The sequence below is a fragment of the Micromys minutus genome (genome assembly GCF_963924665.1).
Source record: "Micromys minutus genome assembly, chromosome: 16".
Taxonomy (NCBI): domain Eukaryota; kingdom Metazoa; phylum Chordata; class Mammalia; order Rodentia; family Muridae; genus Micromys; species Micromys minutus.
Genome location: NC_137985.1, coordinates 31,634,379 through 31,657,457, shown reverse-complemented (window position 1 = coordinate 31,657,457; position 23,079 = coordinate 31,634,379). Strand labels below are relative to the sequence as shown.

Below are 23,079 nucleotides of genomic sequence, written 5' to 3'. Positions count from 1 at the left end.
GGTGATGGGTACTGGGCCTTGGGAGTTGTTCATGAGATGATACAGAAGCAGATGAGGTTGAGCAGTTGAGAGACAAGAGATGCAAAGGTCCCTGGGGGCATTAGGGAAGAGAGGGCAGAACAGCCTCTCTTCCACCTTCTTGCCTTTCATCTATTCGTGTGCTGTTTTTACACAGTACATTATTTCCAGTTTTCAAAACGCCCAAAGAGATGATGGTTTGAGAGTGGCCCAGCCCCTTTGAGTACAGATTAGGGAGCTGGCTCTGTCTACTGTCCTGGGTTCTGAGCATCTAGGAGCAGGGCAGGTAGGAAGCCATAGGCTAGGGGGCGGGCCGTCGTTGCTTTGACATGTTTGGATCATGTAAAGCTTCTTTCTCTTTCCGTGTTTCTCTGGAGAGTGGAATCTTGTTTTTCTTACAGCTCAAGGAAGCTTCTCAACCTTCCTGGGGATGACTGAAAGCTTTGCAAAACAACAGTCAGGAAGAAGAGCATGATGGTTAAAAGCAGATCCTTGTCAGGCGCAGCTTGCTGGGGTCAGAGGTGAGTGGGCACGCCCAACCACATTCTCCTGAAAACAGACAGGAAGAAAGACCAGTACGGGACACTTTGGGGGAGGCCACTGGAGGCCACCAAGCACTGGGAGCCAGATATTTTGTTCTTGCCTAGTCCAAAGTTCCCAGGGTCTCAGGAATGCATGCGGGGTTCACTCTCATCACCTGGAGAGATGGGGAAGCAGGTGTCAGTGTCCAGAAAAGGTTCTTAAGACAACTCTCCTTTGTGATCGGAACAGGCCCTGTGCATCCAGGAACCAGCATCAGACTTGTCTTTAGTTTTAGGACAGTGCGTTCGGGGGTGGGAGTAAGAAGCCTCTAAATTGGTCTGGGGGGAAAACTACCACAGACTTTTGGGATCGGAGGTATGTGGGGTTGCGGGGTGGATGGGAAGCACAAACGCTCCCAGGGGGAGCATTGATCGGCTCACTGGGTAAAATTACTGTTAGTTTCCATAAGATCTTTTAGGGGATTGGACCAGAAATTTAATAATCTATGTAGTCCTAAGAGGGCACAGCTCATACCCACTGAGAACACAGCCAGAGAACACAGCCAGTAAACCCAGCGCACATGCAACCGGGTTTAACACCAAGATCAGCGCTCCACCCATTTGTGCAAGCTCACACGCGTGTGTGTCCTAAACCGGGATCGGGCCACGATCTCCCCTCACCCCTAACCAGAGGCACCGGGACTTCTCAGCCTCCCCCCCACCCCCGGCCGCGGACGGCCGACGGTGGGCAACCGCAGCGGGCTCCCGAGGAGGCTCAGGCACTGATCTCCACCTGCCCAGCCTCGTCCTGTTCCCGGATTCTGTGCACGCCAGCAGTCCGCAGTGAGCGCGAGGAGCTGCGCGAGCAGCCGGGCGAGCTCGGGGCCCGCGGTGGCGACGTGTGCGTCCGGCCCGTGGCGGGGGAGCGCACTGGAGAACGCGGGTAGCGGCGGGCTGAACGGATGGGGAGCCCTGGAGAGCGGCCCGGCACAGACGGCGACACGGAGTAGCCAGGCGGGCCGGGTTCTGTGGTGCTCCGTGGTTCTGTAGCGGGGTTGTCATCCGGTTCTGAGGAGTCCTGCAAACACAGGCGACCTGAGGGTCAGTGATCCTCTGGACCCAATCTGGGAGTGCTTTGTCTTAGGGACTGGGACTACAGAGGCACGCGCAGGGTAGTGTGTGTAGGGTGTTCCTCTGAGTTTCCAGCCACATCCCCAAGTCCAGCTAGGTGGCAGACAACACTTTGTTTGGGCCAGGCCTCATCTATCCTCTTTCAGTTCTGGTTGTGGCAAACGGGGTTATTGCATGTGAGCAGAGAACAGCGGAAGGGCTCCTCCGATGATCACCAAGTAGGTCTTGTGACTAGCCTGGACATGGAAACTAGGCTGGTCCCTGAGATTGCCCTCTGACTGTCGCTTACACCATGAAGGGCAGGTGTGTCACTCATTTGCTTGTTTAGCCCGTCACACGTTACTTTGTCTCTGTCTCATTTTCCAATCTCTAAAATGGGGATTTTCGCAAATACTTCAGATAGACAACGATTTCTGCAAAGGAATGGTCACATCACAGGCCCCCTAGCATGCTGTAGGGTCTCCTTGACAGAGGCGCTTACCTTGTCCTTCAGGATATAGAGTGCCATTGGGTTCTTCCGCTCCTGTTCTCCACTTCGGGGTAGGGTGTCTGCTGCATAGTGAAAGGATGGAAGTCTGGTCCACGGATAGCTCTACATCAGTGCTTTTCAACATTGCTGCAACCCTTAATACAGTTCCTCATGCTGTGATGACCCTCTAACCATAAAATTATTTTTGTTGCTACTTCATACCTGTGATTTCACTATGAATCGGATCGTATTTTGTGAGGATCTTAGGGGATCCTTGTGAAAGGGCTGTTAAACGTCAGGACCCAGAGGTTGAGAACCACTGCTCCACACCGCCCAGCCCCTATATTCTGTGCCTGCGCCCCTCTTGACTCTGATGATTTCCTCATTGTCCTCTTCTCCTTTTCCCAGCAGGCCTCTCTGATCTGAACGCTGATGGGCTGGGGCCCATGGGTAGCTGGGAGCTTACCTTCTGATTTTAGGCGGTCATCATTCTGATCCATGTATTCCAAAGAGTTTTGCTTCTCCAACTTTCTCTTCTTCCTGAAAAATCAATCCAGCCCCCACCAAGAACAGAGCTATCGGTGATTCCATTGCTTTGGAATGAGGCACATCTAGGTTTGCACGTTAAACCTGTTAGCATTGTGACTGTGAGCAGACTTGTTTATCCAATGTGAGTTTCGGCATTTTTTTTTCTTTCTGTAAACTGTAGGTGCCTTGACTTAAAAGGCAGCACACTGGCCCAGCTGGCTTTTAACCCAAAGAGAAATCACCATTAACAATGCTGGAGTGGTCAGAGATAACTGTGCACAGATGCAGTTCCAAATGAAACGGAAAAACACACTTGGAAAGAGGTGCACATTAGGAGGAAAAAAATGTTCAAAGAGACAAGGGCAGAATTGAGCACTGGGGTGAGGGATGGCTCATTTGGTAAAGTGGTTGGTTGCCTTGTAAGCACGAGGACCTAAGCTCAGTTCTAAAAATCCACATAAAAAGGACAGGTGTATGCACATATAATTGTAATCCCAACACTGAGAGCAAAGACAGACACTCACACACATGTGCACCCATACACACATGCACCAAACCAACTCTCTCTCTCTCTCTCTCTCTCTCTCTCTCTCTCTCTCATGGACACGGGGGGGGGCAGTTTACCAAGTATGAACCTGGCCCCAGATTTAATGCTATTAACATTAAACTTGGGGTTGAAATAGTCTGAAGGAAAAGTAAGGTGTGGACGTTGACAAGTTACCTAGACTTTTTTGAGGGTTTCCAGCAGGCACAGACTGTTACCAGGGTCACAAGGAGAAAGATGCCTCCTGTAGACAAGATGATATAGAGGGAGCTTCTTCCTGAGGGAAGAGAGACAGAGCGGTAGGGACACTTGGAGAAGGGGAACAGAGGTTGTCACTAGAGGACTAGCAGGGGAGGGAAGAGGAAAGGGCCCAGGCAACACAGATAAGGGATATGCAATGGCAGAGCTCACCTGAAGCCCGCCTCTCACTTGTGGCTGTCCTTCAAGCACTATCAGCCCACCTCTACCCCTGCCTCACTCCCTCTAGACCAGAGGTTCTCAAACTATGGTTTTCCATCTCCCTGGGGGATGGTGTCAAAGGACCTTTTCATAGGGCTTGCTTAAGACCATCAGAAAACAGAGATATTTACATTATGATTCATAACAGCAGTGAAACTAAAGTTAAGACATAGTGGTGAAAATAACTGCGGGTAGGCCATTTATCCAATGTGAGTTTCGGCACTTTTTTGCTTTTCCTGTAAACTGTAGGTGCCTTCACTCAAAGGCAGCACACCAGCCCATCTGGCTGTCAAACCCAAGGAGAAATCGCCATCAACAATGCCAGAGTGGTCAGGGGTCACCACAGCATGAGGAACTGTATTAAAGGGTCACGGCGGTGGGAAGGTTGGGAACAGAACCACTCACTGCTCTAGACAGTCACTCTCTGGAATGCCTTTTGTCCCAGAGGATGTCTCTTGGGGAGACAGGGAAACTTACTATAGACAGTGATCTTGACAGGCAGGCTTCGAACCTGGCTGATAGGGTTCTCCACCACGCAGCTGTACAAGTCGTCATCTTCCATGAGTACTCGGGTGATGGTGAGCACCTTTTGGTCAGGGGACAGGAGCATTCTGGAGTCATTGAGGAGGGGTTTGCCATCTTTCAGCCAGGTGTAGCTAGGCTTGGTGCCATTCTCATGGGAGCAGTTGAGGGTGAAGGCCTCACTGAGCTCCAGCACAGTGGTTGAAGCCACTAACACCTGTGGCCTTGAAATGGGCACTAGGACCAGGGAACAGATGGATGGAAATGCCTGTGAGTCATAGTCTACAACATGCTTCCTCCCCTTTCTTTAGTCTCCCATCTTCAACATCTAATAATTCAGTCTGTTGTCCGAGGAGTCCCTCTAGAGATCCCTAACTTACTCCTGTCCAATAATTAATCCATCCATCCATCCATCCATCCATCCATCCATCCATCCATTTATCCATCCATCCATCCATCTATCCATTTACCCACCCACTCATCCATTCATCCATCCACCCATCCATCCACCCACCCATCCATCCACCCATCCATCCACCCACCCATCCATCCATCCATACATCCATCCATCCACCCATCCATCCATTTATCCATCCATCCATCCATCCATCCATCCATCCATCCATTCATCCATCCACCCATCCATTCACCCACCCTTCTATTCTTCATCCACTTAAGCAACTTCTAGACTGAACAACAAACTCATAATGAATGTCCTCCCTCCCTCCTTCCTAAATGCCATTTTGAAACTACGGGGCTTTACTTAAACTGATCAAGAATAGGAGACATTTTAGCTGGGGGAAACTAGGTCAAGCTCTCTAGGTTTAACGCTATACTTTATCAGTTGTAAGATCTTGGGCTACTCTCTGTACCTCTGAAGAGAGTAACATTATCCTTGTTAGTTGTGCCTAGGTACCACCTTCTAATGACCACTCAGACTTTGCACGACATTTTCTAGGGTCTAGCTTTAGTCCCAGTCTGTTCCTGCCTGCTTCCCTGCCGAGTGCTTTACCATCCACGGTGAGGTTGATAGTCTTCTCCCCAGTGAAGGTATCGTCAGTGATGGAGATCTCCACTTCATAGGTTCCCTCATCCGCCAGCTGCAGGTCGCTGAGAAGCAAGGAGCCATTTTCAAAGAGCCGGATACGGTCTCGATAGTCAGGCCGCAGAGTACCAATGACCTCTGTGCCTATAGACTGCACCACGGTCACTGGCTTGTCACGCTTCAGCTGCCACTTCACCACGGGCTTGTCGCTGCTGGTGCTACTGTATTGCACTGAAAGCAGGGCGGACTTCCCCACTGTGCCGTGGATCAGACGTACTGGGCTGGTGATGTTCACCCCCTCCAGGGGGACTGCAAACAGAGGCCCATTGGGGAAGAGGGCAGTGTCAGGCCCTCAGCTCCAGAGCCCACTTCCACCTTCACAGACCCTTAACTTCCTGCCAGTCCTAGCTTCTTACCCATCAGCGCCATCACCTCTCCTATGGAAGGTCTTTGCTCCCTCTCCTCTGTCTTTCTTTCCTTATAGCCATCCCAGGTTTTCCATGGCTTCATCTCTCTGGCATTTTCCTCATTGCCTATCTCTTGCAGAAGATGTACATTTATACACCGTCTACATGTCCCTTTCATAGAAATATTTAATGAACATCTTATGAGTCAAGTCTGATACGGAAACAGTATGGCAGGAAATAGAGAAAACGTGGGAACTTAGATTCCTAAAGAAAGAGGAATGTGGCCTAAGACAGTGCTCAGGAAGAGGAAGCTCAGGGGCCCAAAGACACAGGCACTTCCCAGGCACACTCTGTCCTTACGGGGGGGGGGGGGGGGGGGGGCATAACTGTATCTCAGCAGGGGAGCTCAGTAGAAAGTAGTTCTGCAACTGGAAAGGAAGTCCTAGGAATTCACCTAAACCCTATCCCACTTTTATTCCCTACAGAGGAAGAATTTGAGTGGAGTATTAGAATAAAGAGTTTGGAAACTTAAGGCCTTCCAAGATGGGGGTCTACTCCTTCTTGGCTGGGTACATTTGGATAAATGATCTTCCTAAGCCCCACTCATCCCATTTATAAAACAAAAATAATGACTATAAACCCAGCTCTTTGGAGGTCGAGGCGGGAGGATCAGAAGTTCAAGATCACTCATGACCTACATAGTGAGTTGAAGTATGAATCCAGCCTAGGACACATGAGACCCTGTCAAAGGAGAATGGGGATCAAATTAGGAAGACGGGGCTGTCCTTTTCTGTTTCTTCTTCTTTTACTTGTGCTAGATGGTCCAAACGAAATCAAGAGCTACGTGAACTAGAAGGTTGGTTATGGTAAAGAACTTTTATTTAAACGAGTTTTATTTGCTAAACACAATCAATTCACTTAAAGGGCAGGTGCTTTGTTAGGTATGAGCTCCTCCCTTCTATTAAAGAAAGACCACTTTCCCACCTCTCAATGGCTCAGATTTTCTCTTCGTACAATAGTCAGTTAGACCAGATGATCTCTAAGCAATTTTCAAATTTCACATTCTATCCATCATCAGCCAGGTATCCCCAAACCTCAAGGGAGAGCCCTGCAGACCAAAGCTGTTATAGGTGGGATTTGTTGGGTCCTTTTCATTCGCTTATAGGAAGGAAGCCTTGAGTTGAGGAAGTTAGACTGGTCAAAGATAACTATTTGGAAGCTTTTTCTTTTGTTTTGTCATGTCTTGAGGGTCTTGCTATGCTGTCTAGGCTGACGTCTATCTCACAATCCTCCTGCCTCTACCTCCAGAGTACTGGGATGACAGAAGTGTGCCCAAACATCTCATTGATGTTTTTATCAAGATTTTTCAAACAGTTTCTCAGGTATCCAAAATTGGTCTCAAACTTGCTCTATGGCCAAGAATGATCTTGAATTTATGATCTTCCTGCCTCTACCTCCCGAGTCCTTAGCTATGGATGTGTCAGCACACACAGTTTATGCAGTGCTTAGGATGCTTTATGCATACTACCACACAAGTACTTTTTCAACTGAGCTACATCCCAGCACCTCAAGCATTACTTGTAAAGATTTTTTTTTAATTTTATGTGTATGAATGTTTTGCGCAATTGTATGTATGTACACCACATGCATGCCTGGTGCCCAGAGAGGAAAGAAGAGGCTGTGGAAATGAAGTTACAGATAGTGTGACCTGTCCCATAGATGCTGAGAATTGAACCTGGGTCCTCTGCAAGAACAAGTGCTTGTAACTACTGAGCCATCTTTCCAGCCTTAAAGGTTATTCTTATCTTTGCTTTTAAGTTATCGGTATGTATGTGTGTCTATGTGAAAGTGTATTATGTGAGTATGGGTGTCCATGGAGGTCAGAAGAGACACTGGATTATTTGGAATTGAAAACAGAGGCTCTTATGAGCCACTTGACTTAAGAGCTGGAATCTGGACTCTGTCTTTTAGGAGATCAAGAAGTGCTCTTAACTGCTCAGCCTTCTCTCAAACATTTTATTTTTCATTTTAAAAGACAGGGGTCTACTGTGCCGTCCTGGCTAGCCTGCAATTAGGTATATATACCAGGCTGACACACCTTCTCTGGCTCCAAGGTGCTGCGATTAAATGCATTTGACATCATTCCTGGCCTAATCTCAAACATTTTTTTTAAAGCAATAGTACTTTTATTTTTTTCTAAAACTCTTACATAAAAATGAAAGTAAGTAGAAGATGGTTCCATCTATCTTATTTTGGCAGAAGAGATGATACGGACCTGAGTTCTCTTCTCCCCATTAACAGAGAGCTGCTAGTAATTTCTATGTTCCTGTGTATCAGACTAAAATCCTGTCAAGTTTCTCTCAACTTTCAGGATTGCCGTGAGTTAAGTTGGATTACATGTCTAACACCTACTAGCTTCTATTCCCAGCTAGATTTAGAAAAGCAAGCTTTCAAGTGTTCCTGAGCAGGCAAAGGAGATTGGTGTGCATGACTTGGTGATGTTCCAGTAGCGAGGAGGTATCTGTTCCCGTCTCAGAACCCAGTCTGAAACCACAGGCTCAGCACAAGCTAGCGCTGTGTGTGGAGTCACTCAGAGGTCCCATATCAGAGTCAGGAAGGGCTGGAGAGGCGGTAGCTAAATTGCATACTGTTCTCACAGAGGACCCAAGTTTAGGTCCCAGCACCCATATCAGGTGACTCACAAGTACTTGTAACCCCAGCTCCAGGGGATCTGATGACCCCTGTGGGCACTACTACATACATGTACATATATAACACATACATGTAAAAAATAAAATAAGTATTTTAAACATTTGAGGGACTGGAGAGATGGCTCAGCAGTTGAAAACATTGACTGCTCTTGCAGAAGACCTGGGGTTCTATTTCCAGCACCTACATGGCAGCTCACAAGCGTCTGTAACCCCAGTTTCAGCTCCAACTTCACACAGGCATACACACAGGTAAAACAGTCAATGCACACAAAACAAAAATAAATAAATTATTAAAAAAGTAAAAATTTTGAATAAGAGCCCTGTTGTGGTTTGGATGTATTTTGTCTCTCCAGTGTTTCTGTGTTTTTTTAAGCCTTTTCCTCAAGATGGTGGTATTAGGAGAGAGTGGAGGGGGAAGCTCTGGAAGTAGAGTCCTTAAAGGAAATTAAGAAAGTCATCGTGGGACTTTGTTCATTCTCCAGAAGTTAAATTGCTATAGAAGAATGAGCCCAGCTCCCTTGAGCCTGTGCCAGCTTCCTGTTTTACTGATCTCTCTTCCCATAGGCATTCCTTGATGCTATCCTGATAGAATGAAATGAAGTTGAGGGTATTTTCCAGAGCTCATGTTACATGGTTTGGAATTTCTACCTCCAAATCTGTGAGCTAAATAAACTTTTCTTTAGACACTGTTCAGCCATGAGTATTTCGTTATAGAAATGCAAAACTGACTAATACAGACCTCAAGCATCAAATTCTGAGGGAGGTTTCTCAGTTCTTCCTACCAGCGATATTCCTGGACCTCAGACAAGCAGAAGGTATCAATAACCTTTCTCACTCCTGTAATCTCTGATCTCTTTCTCTTGAGCTTCCCTGGGTTATATTGTCTCCTCTTCTACTTCTAGATTTCCAGTAGCCATTTTTGGTAATGTTTCCCTCTTAATTCTGCTTTTTTAAAAGTATCAGTTTAGATTATATTTGGATAGAACCATGGAGAAGATGCAACCTTTGAATTCCTCCTAAGTTGCTTTAGCCCAGGAGGCTGCCCTCCGTATTGTGAACATGGGCATGCTCACAAGAAGAGATGCACACACACTCATTGGAAGACCATGGTGCCATCTTTCTTAGACTCTGATGACAAGAACATTTTTGCTAAGCATGCACTGTTGCCTAGAAACTGGAAAGAATCTAAGTTTGGGTTTCATAACTTCCAAGAGACACAGAGAACTGGGACAGGAGCCAAAGCAGGATGCAGAAATGAGGAAATGGATAACACCTCAGGCTCAGAGTGGTCATAAAAGGGAGGAGGACTGTTCAACCTGGAGAAGCAATTAAAGTAATCTTTGTGTCTGAGGCATCATTATGTAGAAAGTCTGTTTTCCCTACCACAGGCAAAACAAAAGGAGATTACCATATCTATAAAATGTTCCTATCTAATTGAACAATGCCCTGGTGTTTAGGTCAGTAGCTTCTGCTCAAGGAGGATTTGACCTCCTGTGACACTAAGTCAAGGCAAAGTTCAAGAGTGTACCCAGGAACTGCTGTCTCTTTATGTCCCATTCCTTAAGTCCCTTGAAAGAATCACCTTCTACTGCTTTTCATACCTTTATGAGACAAAGTCTCCATCTGGCCTTAAAGTCACCTTTCAAAAGCTTCAGCAGATGCTGCCGAATTTGTGCTGTAGGACTTGCCTCTCTTCTCCTTCCCCAAATTCTCTAGCATCAGAAACCACACTTATAACCTTTTTTTTTTTTTTTTTTTTTTTTTTTTTTTTTTTTTTTGTTCCTGTTTGCTTGGGTCTTTCTCCTTACATTAGTCATTAGTTTGATTGTCATAGATGCCTTTTCTTGGGCTTTCCCCGAATGGATTATTTCCTTTCTGAAGTATGATGACCAGACCTCCTCATACAATTACCCAAGAGCAGCAAGAGTTTTGTCCTCTGAAAGGAAGGACATTTTGTTTTCTGCTTTTGGTCTTTAATATCTTTCCTTTCTATTTAGTAGTGATCCTGAGATGATCTTGAGGTAGGCCAGACAGATGTGCACAGAGCAAAAAGAGACAAGCTGTATGGTGTTTGGGTGGTGATGCAACTATAGAGCTACATTGCAGAAGACATCATAAGACTGCTCAGTTAGGAAAAGTCAACTTTATCCAGAACCATCTACCAGCACCTGTAGCCAGCATGGCCAACAAAAATTACTGTCTGTCCTCTAACTCAGTCTTATTGTATATCTTTAGCAAACCCCATCTCAGAAAAAATAAGAATAGTATAATAATAATAATAATAATAATAATAATAATAATAATAATAACAACAACAATAACACTTTGACCTATAATTTAATACACTACTACGCAAATCTCAGGAAACTTCCTTTCTTATTGTTGTAAAGACAGAACAAAAGAGTAGTCCAGAGTACACTTGCATATGACATGTCAGTTTATGACAAAGGTGTAGCAAGGAGCAGGTTTGTTGTCCTTGGATGACAGAACCACTGTTTCGGAGTTGTCCCCTCCCTTTGCCCTTCCCAAAGGTGCCCCCTCTAATGTTTCTGCACTCTTATGCTACTCTCTTTTGCCAGGCATCCCCAATTCTGAAAGAGAAGCCCTGGTGCAACTGTCCTGCTAGGAATGAAAATACTCTAAAGAGACACTATGCTGTCCTTGTGGCTATCAGACTATTGAAACAATGGTCTCCAAGGAACTGGGACACCTCAGGAACCTTACAGTTGGAGAAGGAAAGGCTAAAGTTTGATGCCAGCCAAAGGGAAGAGTTCCTGTAGGTCTGACTTATCAACCATCCTGCTCAAACAATGATGGGTCAGTGATAGACAGGACCACACTGTTGACCAGGACTGTTTAGGTATGTATTCCTCTTGCTCTCTGTATAAACCTAAACTTCTTGTCTGTACCCCAAAGCCTGACTTGTAGGGATGGGTCACTGGGTCTTTCTCTGTTCCTTTTCCCTTTATGGCTACACTGGATTTTTACTTTCTGTGCTTTTTATTATTGCTTGTTTTCTTCTTTTTTAATATTTGTTTGTTTGTTTGTTTGTTTGTGGAAGGCACAGTATGTGCCCCAATGCACACTCCAGTTCTCTCCTGTCATGTGTTTTTACCATGGATCACAATTAGATTGTAAGACTTGGTAACAAGTACCTACTGACTGAGTCACCTCACGAGCCCCTTACTGTCTTTTTAATTGGGCCATTGAGGACAAGTGTCTGAGCCTAACTTGTTAGAGTTGCCAGGGTCAAGCCTCTGACTCTAACACGTCTGGTAACATCATCTAATGATTAGGCCCTGCTAACTCTGGAGACCTTTGTAACTCTCTCCTTAGTCTTTGGTTATGTGCACTGACCAACATACAGCATATACACAAATGTAAGGTTTAACTTAAAGAAAATAATGTCCATCTGAAGAACTACAGGAGCTCATCAGTCCCAGAAAGTTGAGGTCCACTGCGATGCTTCAGAGAAGAAAGGAGAGGATGCATAGTTTGGATGAGAAAGACTTCTACTCACTGTTTAGCCTTCCTGATTTACACTCCGCTCCCACAAAATGTTTGCATTTCTCCCCACTAATGTGTTAGTGTGCATGCACATGCACATGTGTTCACTTATGCAGGACACTGCATGTCCTCCTCTATTACTCTCTGCCTCATGCATGGAGACAGTGACTCTCTGGACATGGAGCTAGGCTAGTAGTCAGGAAGTCCCAACAATCTTCCTGTCTCCTCCCTGACTCCTGATGCTGGGTTTGACAGGCATGAACTTGACACCACCAGTCTTTTTATGCAGGTTCTGAACATTTGAACTCAGCTCTTTAAGCTTCTGCAACAAGTCCTCTTATCCTCTGAGCCACCTCCTTAGGCTCTAAGGTGGAGCTTTAAGGATGATAGTTCCTTATGGACAACTCTTGACTAAACAGGGTCCTTCCCACTAACTCTGGGCTCCCCAGTACTGACCACTGAGTAGCACATTGCCTGGACTTATTCCAGTAACAATCATTATAATCAATAGTGGTGGGAGGTAAACATGTGAGGCATATATCACTTCTACATTGACTGGAGGGCTACATATGAGCGGGTAAACAACGTTTTAAACAAGACAGTGTCTGCCTGGCCTGAGAATAGATACAGACTCCTTAGAGTATACACACACACACACACACACACACACACACACACACACACTTAAGATAATATAAAACAGATCCTAAGTCCTTTTTAAAAAGATTTAGAACAGGTACTTCAGAAAAAATATATCCAATTGGCTGATAAAAATATGAGAAAAGCACAACTTGATTATCATGGCAACGTAAGTTTAAACTATATTGATTCCATTTCATACTAGCTAGGACAAGGAGATTGGGAGATGAGTGACTCATGAAGGCATTAACTTCATCAGTGGGTGAATTCATCAATGGTTGGTTCTAAGAGGGCTATTAAAATATAGGGCCTGCTTGGAGGAATAGGTGGCCTCCTTGGAGTCATCTGGTTCCAGTGCTTCTGGGCCTGTGCTTAGTAGCGGAACATCTCAATGTTAGAGGACACGTGGGAGAGCAAACCAGCTCCTGGCAGTTTATCTATGGATAAGAATCTGCACTAAACTCTGTAACTGATAATCGCGTGAGAAGAATGAGAGACTTGGCGGTCATAGGCCTATGTGAGTCCTCTACTAACCACAGAGAGAGAAAATGATGAGGGAAAAATCACAGAAAGTAATAAGAAAAACACCAACACAATGAATTAAATAGACAAGGCTCGGCTGCCTGAAGTATGGATTGATTATTCACCTTTGTTCTTGTTCCCTATTGATTGGGTTAGTTAGTAATGGTCTGAATAAGGCAGATCTGCTGATGGTAATAACTCCACGATTGCTGGCTCTGTGAATAACGTGCTGTTTAAAGATTCACTTCCTGCTTCTGTTTATTGGCTTCTGTAGTAACAGGCAACACAAACTACTTGGGTTCATATCTTGGTGAGTACAAAGCCAAAATAAACAGAGTCAAGCCATAAAAGTGGAGTGGAGACAGATTTATTACCTGAAGTAGAGAAGGAAAACCTAAGATTTATTTCTAAAGCAATGCCCTCTTTGAACAAAGGGAGAATGGGGATCTCATTCTGGGAGCCTATACAGACTCATATAGAGAGTGGTTGGCCAAACCCTAAGCATCACAGCTTAGAGAGTATACCCTGGGCATGCCGATATGACACTGTACATGTTTAGAAGGTTATATGATGATAGTAATGTCTCTGAGCATGCTCAGCTTGCACCACTAAGTTTATGCTGAAAGTGAAGGCTCTCTGAAGGCACATTAATACAGAAGTCTTCTTTGAAGGTGCCTGACTCAGTGGCTAAAAGCAACTGAAACAAATATATAATTGGGTGATTCTGAGGTAATAGCATTTTTTTTTTTTTTTTTTGAAACAAGGTTTCACTATGTAGCCTTGGCTGGCCTGGAATTACTAGATAAACTAGACTGCCCTTGAATTTACATAGATCCTCCTGTCTCTGCCTCTCCCAAATTATTGAGATTAAAGGTGTATTTCACCAACCTAATCATATCCATTTCTTTGTCTAGAGGATGTTTATATGGGCTCATTAACTTGTTAAGGGCACATCAGACTATATCTTTAAGCCTGATGCTTGTTCCTCTGTGGCATTTCAATTACATCATTTGTTAAACTGAAAAGCATCACCCTGTTTCTTGGTAGTGAATTTAGGCTAAAAGGATACTTGGTGTGATGGCTCATACCTGTAATCCCACAACTCAGGAGGCTGAAGCATGAGAGTTGTCTAAGTTCAAGGATGACATGGACCACAGTGTCAGACCATTCTCAGTATCCACCCACTTCTCCAAATTCAGCACAGAAATCAGGCAGAGGAGCAGAAGAATCCAGAGAATAAAAACTCCAATGTTTGGATTCATACCTCTTAATGTTCATCAAGGTGTCAACACCATAAACTCTGGAAAAGGCTTATTTGAACATTCTGTGAATTGTGCTATGATGAGTTTAAGAAGCAGAATGTGGCCTGACTTGGGGGTCAGCAAGATGGTTTGGTGGGTAAGGGTTCTCGTCACCAAACCTGATACCTAGGACCCATAGAGTGGGAAGAGAGCTTAGGAAACTTGCCTTCTGACCTCTACAGTTCTGTGCCTCACTTCCACAAAATAAGCAGATAACAGTGAAAACAAAGGAGGAGGAGGAGGAAGAGGCTGTGGCAAAGAAAACCTGAATGTCAACATCAGAACCTGAACTTCATTTTATGTGGATGGGTGTTCTGCGTGTATGATGTGTGTGTGTGTGTGTGTGTGTGTGTGTGTGTGTGTGTGTGTGTGTGTGTGTGTGTGTGTGTGTGTGTTGGGTGGTGGTCAGAAGAGACCACCATGTGGATGCTTGGAACCAAACCTAGGTCTTCCCCAGCTGCAGCAGACACTCTTAACTGAGCCATCTCTCTGACCTGCTCCGTGACAGTATTAATACTACATTTCCCAGCTCTCTTTGCAGTTCGGTATGGACGTGTGCCAAAGTTCTAGCCAATAGAACCAGTGAAAGTAATATGCACTACTCAGAGACTTACTTCGGAAAACCTTCCCTTACATGTCTCTTTATTGTTGTATGTCTTAATTAGTTATGTTGTTTTTTTGTTTTTTGTTTTGTTTTGTTTGTTTGTTTTTGTTTTTAATTCTCTTTTTGGCCAGGCAATGATGGTCCAGGTGGAGACTGGTAAAGTTGAGGCCACTCTGGTTTAAATAGCACCTTCCAGGACAGACAGAGCTAGAGTAAGAAGACCCTGTCTCAAACAAACAGACCAACAAACAAATGCTCTTTCTAGAGTAAAGAGAGGCAAACCCCACAGTACTGAAGTCCTAACCCCCATTTCCGAGCCCTGCAGCTCACAACCCCATGTCCTTTGGCAATGGGGTCTTTTCAGAGCCAAGGAGTTAAGATGAGGTCATACTGTATTAGGGTGGATCCATTTCCGCACAAGTCCTTGTAAAACTCGGACATTCAACACGGACACGCAAACAGGAAAGCGCCACCTGAAGGCTGGAATTTTGCTACCACAGCCAAAGAAGCCTGTCCTTAGTGCTCTCTGAGGGAGTGTGGCACGTCGTCGGTACTTTGATCTCCAAGATCTGTTTTTCAGAACTGCAAGAGACCAACTCCCTGCTACCTAAGCCGCCTAGTCTGTGTTGTTCGGTTCATGGGCTCAGGAGAATGAAGTCGGTCTCCATGCTCGTCCATTTTGCGTTGTTTCTCCTTCAGTGCCTCACCGAAGACCAAGAGATCCAAACAGTCTATCTGAACCTGCCAGGTCCCACGTTAAAGATCAGACAGCATCCCCATCCACCATTAATCGACTCCATCTCGTTTTCTGAGAGAGGTTTACAAGACTTTTACTGAACTCAGTTTCCACTTTCCCCTCAGCAATGCTGAACTTCTGGGCTACGCCTAAACACACGAGACTATTTCAAGCGCTTGACCTTTGTTTCCCAACAATAATCTCGCTCATTCTCCTACCTCTTTCCTCATCTTCTAAGATCCAGTGCAGACATTCTTTCTACAAGGAAACATTCCCTGGTTTTCAACACCCACCAGCATCCTGCCCCACCAGCCCCAGCTTCCTGGATGGAGGCAGGTGACTCCCCCCCCCCCCCATTCCTGCTTTTTGTTAAAATGATCTATGTATCTGCTTGCCATATAAAGATGTGCATTTCTAGGCTCCCTGTAATTGTGTGTATGTACACATAAATATATCTACAGTACTTAAAATAAGACCAGTTCTCTACGGAATTGATAGGGGGCGCTACAAGAGGTCTGTGGCTTGGAGTAAATAATGAATAGGACTGATTGCTATCCTACATCAGGAGACTCGTTATCTACAAAGCATCTTTCATCTTTCACACTGTTTGACACTCAAAGAAGCCTCAGTGGAGGTTTGGGAGGTGCAAAACCAAGATTTCCCCTCCTCCTCCCACCAAGAGCTCACATAAGCCCTTAAAAAGAATGCTGGCCTGGCTGGCCCAAGCGAGCAAGTCATCCCATAAGTGGCATGATGCCTTCCAGCTAATGTACTGAATGCCGTGGGCGCTCCAAAGTCATGCAGCCTTTCGGGGCCAGGGGCCAGGCGGGAAGCACCGGGAATGAACAGACAAATTCAACACAGATTCCTGAATTCACTGAGATGCTTCCCACGGCCACCGAGTCTCTCCCCTCCTCCAGCCCCGAAGGTATTCAGGCTCTGCCCTTCCCTTCCCTCTGTCAAAAGCCCCCCAATTCTTTTCTCCAGACCCTCTGGTCTCCTACCTGGCTGGATGAGAAGCAGGTAGACAAAAGGAGAGAGGCGCAGGGCCCTGGAGGCTCTTGACAGGGCTCCCCTTTCTCTCTTCATTTTGGGTGGCGTTCTTCAGCTCTGGTGCAGACAATTAGCATGATTTCTCCACTCCGGGCACGTCCCTTTGTACCACTCGGAGTTTCTCTGCCCGGGCACAACCCTGCCAACTTCCCTCTGAATACACAGAGCTCTGTGTGTTGCTGGCCCTGTTCTCTCCTCTCGCTTTGCTCAGACCTAGCATTTTCTACTTTCCAAACCCTTCGCCCCCCTAGTTTGGACAGGAGTATCTGTTTAGATGCTAACCTCGATTGCAAGTTTCATCCTATGTGGCTCCGGTGGTCCAGTGGTTCTTGGCTTGTCTTGCAATAAAGTCCCACTCCCAAGGCAGAGGCAGATCTGTGCTCAGTGTCCCAACTCACCAGGCTCCACCTCACACTCCTCCTTGTGTTTCGGGACAGACTTCTAATAGGAGAGAAAAGGTGGCCAGGCGGGGATGGGAGGGGGAGCGTTTGGATATCTCGGTGAATGAGAGACCCCAAAGAATTGCTGAAGAAGTGGAAAGCCCTGCTTTAGCCCACAAGAAGAAAAGTGGGAAAGGGTTTGATTTCGGTAACGTTCACAAGTGTTCTAGTTGGGACTGTCTCCTATTACAGGTTCACATAGATGCTGGGAGCATCTTTCTAGTACCCACTGTAATCCCTTTGCCTGCAGACAGTGTTCTAGGACATGTCAGAGGAATGATGAGGTTAATACTTCACAACCCTTGGGTTCTGCTATCAGTGTGATAGCCTAACTTGCCTCCTGGCTATGCCTTCTCATAAAAGGCTTGGTAACTTTTCGGTAATGGAATGGACTCAGTGCCTTTGAGCCCTTGATTTTTATCTCTGTAAAATGGCTAAAATAATAGCCTCCTCAGAGGAATTGTTGGGCGGATTGGTGAAGGGTTGCTCTAGAGTGTCCAGGAAATGCTTAGCGAGGGAGAAAGCGTGTGAGTATGCAGTACACGCCTGTGATCCCAGCACTAAGGAGGCAAAGGCAGGCAGATTGGGAGTTCAAGGTTAATCTGAGGTTCACAATGATACCCCTGTTTCAAACAAAACAAAACATGTATAGTGGTTCATGCCTCTTATCCCAGTACCTGTAGGACTGAGCACTTGGAGAACTGCTCTGAGTTTGAGGCAAGTTTGGGCTACATCATGAGTTCTCAGTTAAGCTGGGCTGCAATTCGAGACCCTATGTCAGCAAAACAAAACAGAATAAAACAGAAACCCCAAACCAACCAACAAAACAAAACACCAAAAGGACATTTTATTTCTATTTTATTGTTCTTAGCTATACATGAATGTATTTAATCTTAAAGTCAAAATTAGTCTATGTTGATAGACTTAAACTTTGAGAAGCACTCAACAGTCTTGCTTCCCCTCCCTTATTTTTATGTTTAAAACATTTAAATTAAGACATAATTCATATATCAGGAAATTTACCCTTTTAGTATGTCATTCAGTGGCTTAAATTTTACAAGGTTCTGAGACTACCACAAATATCCAATTCTAGTTAGCTCTCCCCAAATACCACTCCTACTCTTAGCTGTCACTAACTGTACTTCCTCTTGCCAGCCCCATTAACTACTGACCTACTTCCTGTCTGTATGGATTTTGCTGTTATGGGTATGATATATCAATGACGCCATATCACATAGATTTTTGCCTATTATGGGTATGCTATATTGATGACACCACACCTGTTTAATAACGTTTTATGGAACTCCCAAACTCTTTTCCCAAGAACCTAAATCATGTATAACCTCTCTAGCAATTCTCAGGTGGCACTGTAGGATAATTCCCATTTCTGTTTGTCTTTGTTCTTGAGACAAGATCTTATATACCTCGGTTGCTTTCCAGCTGGCTGTACAGTTGAGGATGACCTTGGACTCCTGATCTTCCAGCTCCCATGTCTCAAGCATTGGAATCTCAAGTATTCAGCACTCTGCCCATTTTATCAGCCCTCTCCCATTTAAAAGAGCTAACTAAAAATATTTTTTTAATCCTTTGACTCTTTTCTACATGTATCTAGTATATTTTGTTCATTTCCCCATCCCATCACCTTCTCTTATCCCCTCACCCCAAATCTTCTGGAAAGGCATTCTTTCCAACAAACCCTCTTCCTAATTTTGTATCTTTGGGGGGTGGGGCGGAGGGAGAGTCAGGATAACTAAGCAAAGAAATGAAGCTTATTGAAGACAAAAGAAAACAGCTCTCTGAAGCTGTGTGTGTGGAGGAGGAGGAGACTGGAAAATAAGTTATTCTTTTATGTTTTTGCCTTGTTTTGTTTGGTTCTGTTCTGTTCTGTTTTGTTTTGTTTTTTGACCCACTATATTTAATCAGAGGTGTTTACATGAATGTGGGCAGAGGCTTTCTGTCTGGGGCTTGGCTGACCTCCCAATGGTTCCACCACAAAACAGGACTCAGTCTTCCCTCAGCAACCATTAACCATCTAACGCTTCAGGAAGAGGTAGGGCCTCATGAGACCCTCTCCCGGAACCTTTTACATCTTTTAGAAAAAGATTTATTTATTTATTTAAATACACTGTATCTGTCCTCAGACACACCATAAGAGGCATCAGATCTCATTACAGATGGTTGTGAGCCACCATGTGGTTGCTGGGATTTGAACTCAGGACCTCTGGAAGAGCAGTCAGTGCTCTTAACCGCTGAGCCATCTCTCCAGCCCACCTTTTACATTTTTAAAACATATAATTTGTTTATTTATTATGTGTGCATGTGTGAGTGCCTGCACAATTGTGTAAAACAACTTGAAGGAGTTGATTCTGTCCTTCTACCATGTTGGTCCCAGGCTTGGTAACAGGTATCTTTACTCGATGACCTAGCTGTCTTCATGGTCCCCAGAGCCTCCCTCCCTTTTAAAGCAGCCTTTTCTTCCTTCCTCTTCCATGCATGCAGAGATCATTTTATCTTGGTGAGAGCAAAGTTCACAACTCCCTTCTATGTTTATTTATTTCTTTTTTAAGGAAAGAAGGTCTCATTGTAGCCTTGAACTCCTAATTATTTTTCCTCCATCTCCCAAATGCTAGGTCTTCAAGCATGTGCTATCATACCTGGCTTCACAACTCCCTACCCATTACTTTTATATCTGGTATTAGTTTTGTAAGCATAGCAGCTGTCTCTACATATTCTCTTTACAAACTGGGCCACGCCCAGGTACGCCAGGTTCCTAAGAATGAAGCACCACTCTGCTAGCCCATCAGGGCCAGAGAGAGCATCCTGGAGGAACTCCAGATATTGTTTTAAATCTAGTTTTGGTTTTGGCTTTTGGTTTTTCCCCATCTCTGAGTCTGTGACTGTTGCCTAGACAACTCAAGGCACCCCTCTGCTTCTGGAGAGCTATTGTTATAACAGACAAGCAAAATGGATGGGAAAGGCAGTGCTTAGCTCTTGGCATTTAAAAGTTAGAAAGAAGATAAAAAACTTAATAGCTAGTGTTAGGGGAAGGATGAAGAGAGTGGGGGGCATATGGCCCATGGAGGTGCGGCGAGGCCTGGGGGCAAGGGAGATGCCTCTGAGGGGTCCATGTTGGGAATCCCTTCCCTGAGGGACCAGCCACACAACAGTATAGTACGGAATAGAGTTTATTCAGGTCATGGGAGAGTTAAGAGGGTGGTAGAGGCAGAGAGAGAGAAGTAGAGGAGTAGAGGCCGGCCATGAGCACGTGGGAGAGAGGGGGGAAGGGAAGGGAAGAGGGAGGCTGCAAGAGCACAAGGGCAGGAGAGGCCAAGAGAGAGAGGAGGGGTCAAGCAGCTCCTTTTATAGTGTCAGGTCACTGGGGCGGAGCATACCTGGCCACTGCTGGGTAATTGAGGGGTGGGGTATACCTGGTTGTTGCTAGGTAACTGAGAGGTGGGGTTTACAGAATCCCAACAGCTAGTACATGTAAAGGACAAAAGAGCACTGCTTTTTTTTTTTTTTTTAAATTGGTCTCTCTAACATATCATGGAGCAGCCTATAGACAAGATCACATTTTTTTTCTTTTGTTTTGTTTTTTGTTTGTTTTGGTTTTGGTTTTAATGTTCTAGAGGAATCACTTTTGTTTCTGACGGCTTGAGATTTCCTGAGTGGGAAAAGGAAATATGATGTTCAGAAAACAGAAAGCCTGACATCTGGTCCTTTTAGTCTGAAGTGCTATAGAAAATAAACTGGGACAGAGGGAGAGATAAAAAAAAGATTTCAATTTTCAATACCCTGTTTTTCCCCCACTCTGGTGATGAGGCTTAGGCTCCTGATACCTGCACAAAGTCTGCAAGTGCCCTCAGAATGTCCATAAAACCAGGGAAGGCTCAGGGATGCTGATAGAGAGCAGGAGAAAGCAGAAGGCAGGTATAGGGATTTGGTGCCTGAGGAGATGAAGGGATCTCATCTCCCCTCTCATATGGAGACTGTAGACCAGCAAGGGGATACAGAATAGCAGTCAGAGGCACCAGGACAGTCTGTTTCTTGCTATGTACCTCAGGCAGGCCACCAACACGTACCCTTCCTAGGGTGGATCTGGGGTTGAAGGAAGGAAGGAGAAGGGCAGCCCTAGTGGTCTGAATGACTGAGCTACTTGAGGAGAAAGAACCTTAACAAGCAGAGCTCAGGAGGAGGAGCTGGTGAGATTCCTGTTATCCTAAAAGACAGAGGCCCAGTGGCCTCACAATAACAACAAACACGTACAAGTACTGTTTTGCCTTCATTCATCTCAGGGAACGATGTATAATTTTGCAATCCTGTTTTGGATGCTCTTGAGAATAGCAGACTTGTAGAAGCTTATAAATAATTGTCTGCTTGTATGCCTTTCTCCTCCAATAAGTAAAGGCTCTTTAATTAAGAGCTGTTGTATGTCATCTGTCCTGGCTTACATGTCATCCTTCCGTGTGTGCTTAGGGTCCTCAATCTGGGTGTATTTATCTAATCGATTTTGTGGAGGGAGGGATTCTGACTCTCCACCTCTTCTCTCAGAGGAGCCTGAAGTCCTCACAGCAATGCAGTTGGCCCCACAAAGGTCCTGTAGCTCAGAACAGAGCCCCCACCCCCACCCACTATTCACATACTCAGCAGCTGAAACTTTGGAATGTGTGCATTCTGGAACAAAGGAAGGGGAAGCTAGTAGGTTTAGCTGAGACATCACCCTAAGTAAGCCTCTTCAGGAACTAGAGAAAACAGTCTGAAAAGCAGGATGGAGAAATCACAAAGGTAACATTCTATCTTCCAAGCGCTGAAGGCCTTCTAAGGCTGGCGCAGGGGAACCTAGAGCAGTGAGTGTCCACAGTCACAAGATATGCCTTTGTTCCACTTCCTCATGTCCCAGTGAAGGACACCAAGAGGCAGACAGACTAATTAATTTGTCTGGAGTTAGAGTATTACTGACCGGTGTACCAACCCACATGCACACACATATAATAATAATAATAATAATAATAATAATAATAATAATAATAATAATAATAGAAAAGGGCTTGAGATGAGTTCAGTGCTACAGTACTCACCTAGTGTGTGCCAGGCCTGGCTTCAATTCTGTGTGTTGCAAAACAACAGTAAATACAGAATACAAGGTAGAGTTTGCTAGATGTATGTTTGTAATCCCAGCACCTAGGATGCTATAGCAGGAGAAATTTTATGAGTTCAAGGCCAGCTTGGGGTGAATAGTGAGTTCCAGGGCATCCAGGCCTATAGACTGAGACCGTGTCTAAAAAGAGAGGCACATGAAAACAGAAGAGGGTCTCGTTGGAAAGATGAAGGGGGTTGTGAGAACGGGACAAAGGAGTGTAGCAAGGATGAATATGATGCAAATGGGTGATCTATATTCACTATAAAAATGTCACAAAAACCTATTCTATATAGCTAACACAAAAGTAAATTTAGAGAGTAGAAAAGACACACGTGTATGAAAATGTGCCAATTTTTAATATCTCTAGCCTTAGATTTCCCATTGTCCTCACCTACTGGCCTCTTCCTGGTTTCTGGGCTCTGGGAAGTGTGAGAATACAGCCAGAAGTTTCGAGTTGACCTTAGTGACAATATTGGATCACTGGCAAATTTTATATTTATAGCCCTCTCCCTTTCCTCCTCTGTATTCATTTCCTGCTATTATTTGAATCGTATCTGTCTCCTTCACCAAACTGCAAATATTCTTTGGGAGTAGAATAGAAAAAAAATAAAAAAACAAAGGAATAAAACAAACAAACAAAAAACCAACCACCAACAAAAAGCAACCCTTTCGCAAATGTCACCAAAATTGCTCCGTGGAAGGAAATTTTCTTTTCTTTTTTTTTTTTAAGTAGATTTATTTATTTCATGTGTATGAGCACACTGTAGCTGTCTTCAGACACA

The 23,079-nt window shown here is 44.9% G+C and overlaps 1 protein-coding gene across 2 annotated transcripts; it reads right to left on the bottom strand.

Annotated features, from left to right (window-relative positions):
- Nucleotides 1-1,179: 1,179 nt before the first annotated feature.
- Nucleotides 1,180-16,768, bottom strand: HEPACAM (hepatic and glial cell adhesion molecule; the record flags this gene model as incomplete). Of its 2 annotated transcripts, none has more annotated exons than XM_080929797.1 (7): nucleotides 1,180-1,617; nucleotides 2,152-2,222; nucleotides 2,606-2,679; nucleotides 3,389-3,488; nucleotides 4,148-4,429; nucleotides 5,205-5,546; nucleotides 16,669-16,768. In XM_080929797.1, 7 exons carry the CDS (start codon nucleotides 16,751-16,753, stop codon nucleotides 1,315-1,317), a joined length of 1,257 nt encoding a protein of 418 aa, XP_080785923.1. In that variant the 3' UTR covers nucleotides 1,180-1,314. The 2 variants fall into 2 exon arrangements, with proteins under 2 accessions (XP_080785923.1, XP_080785922.1); XM_080929796.1 differs by having other exon boundaries at nucleotides 3,395-3,488; nucleotides 16,669-16,753.
- Between the last annotated feature and the right edge of the window lie 6,311 nt (nucleotides 16,769-23,079).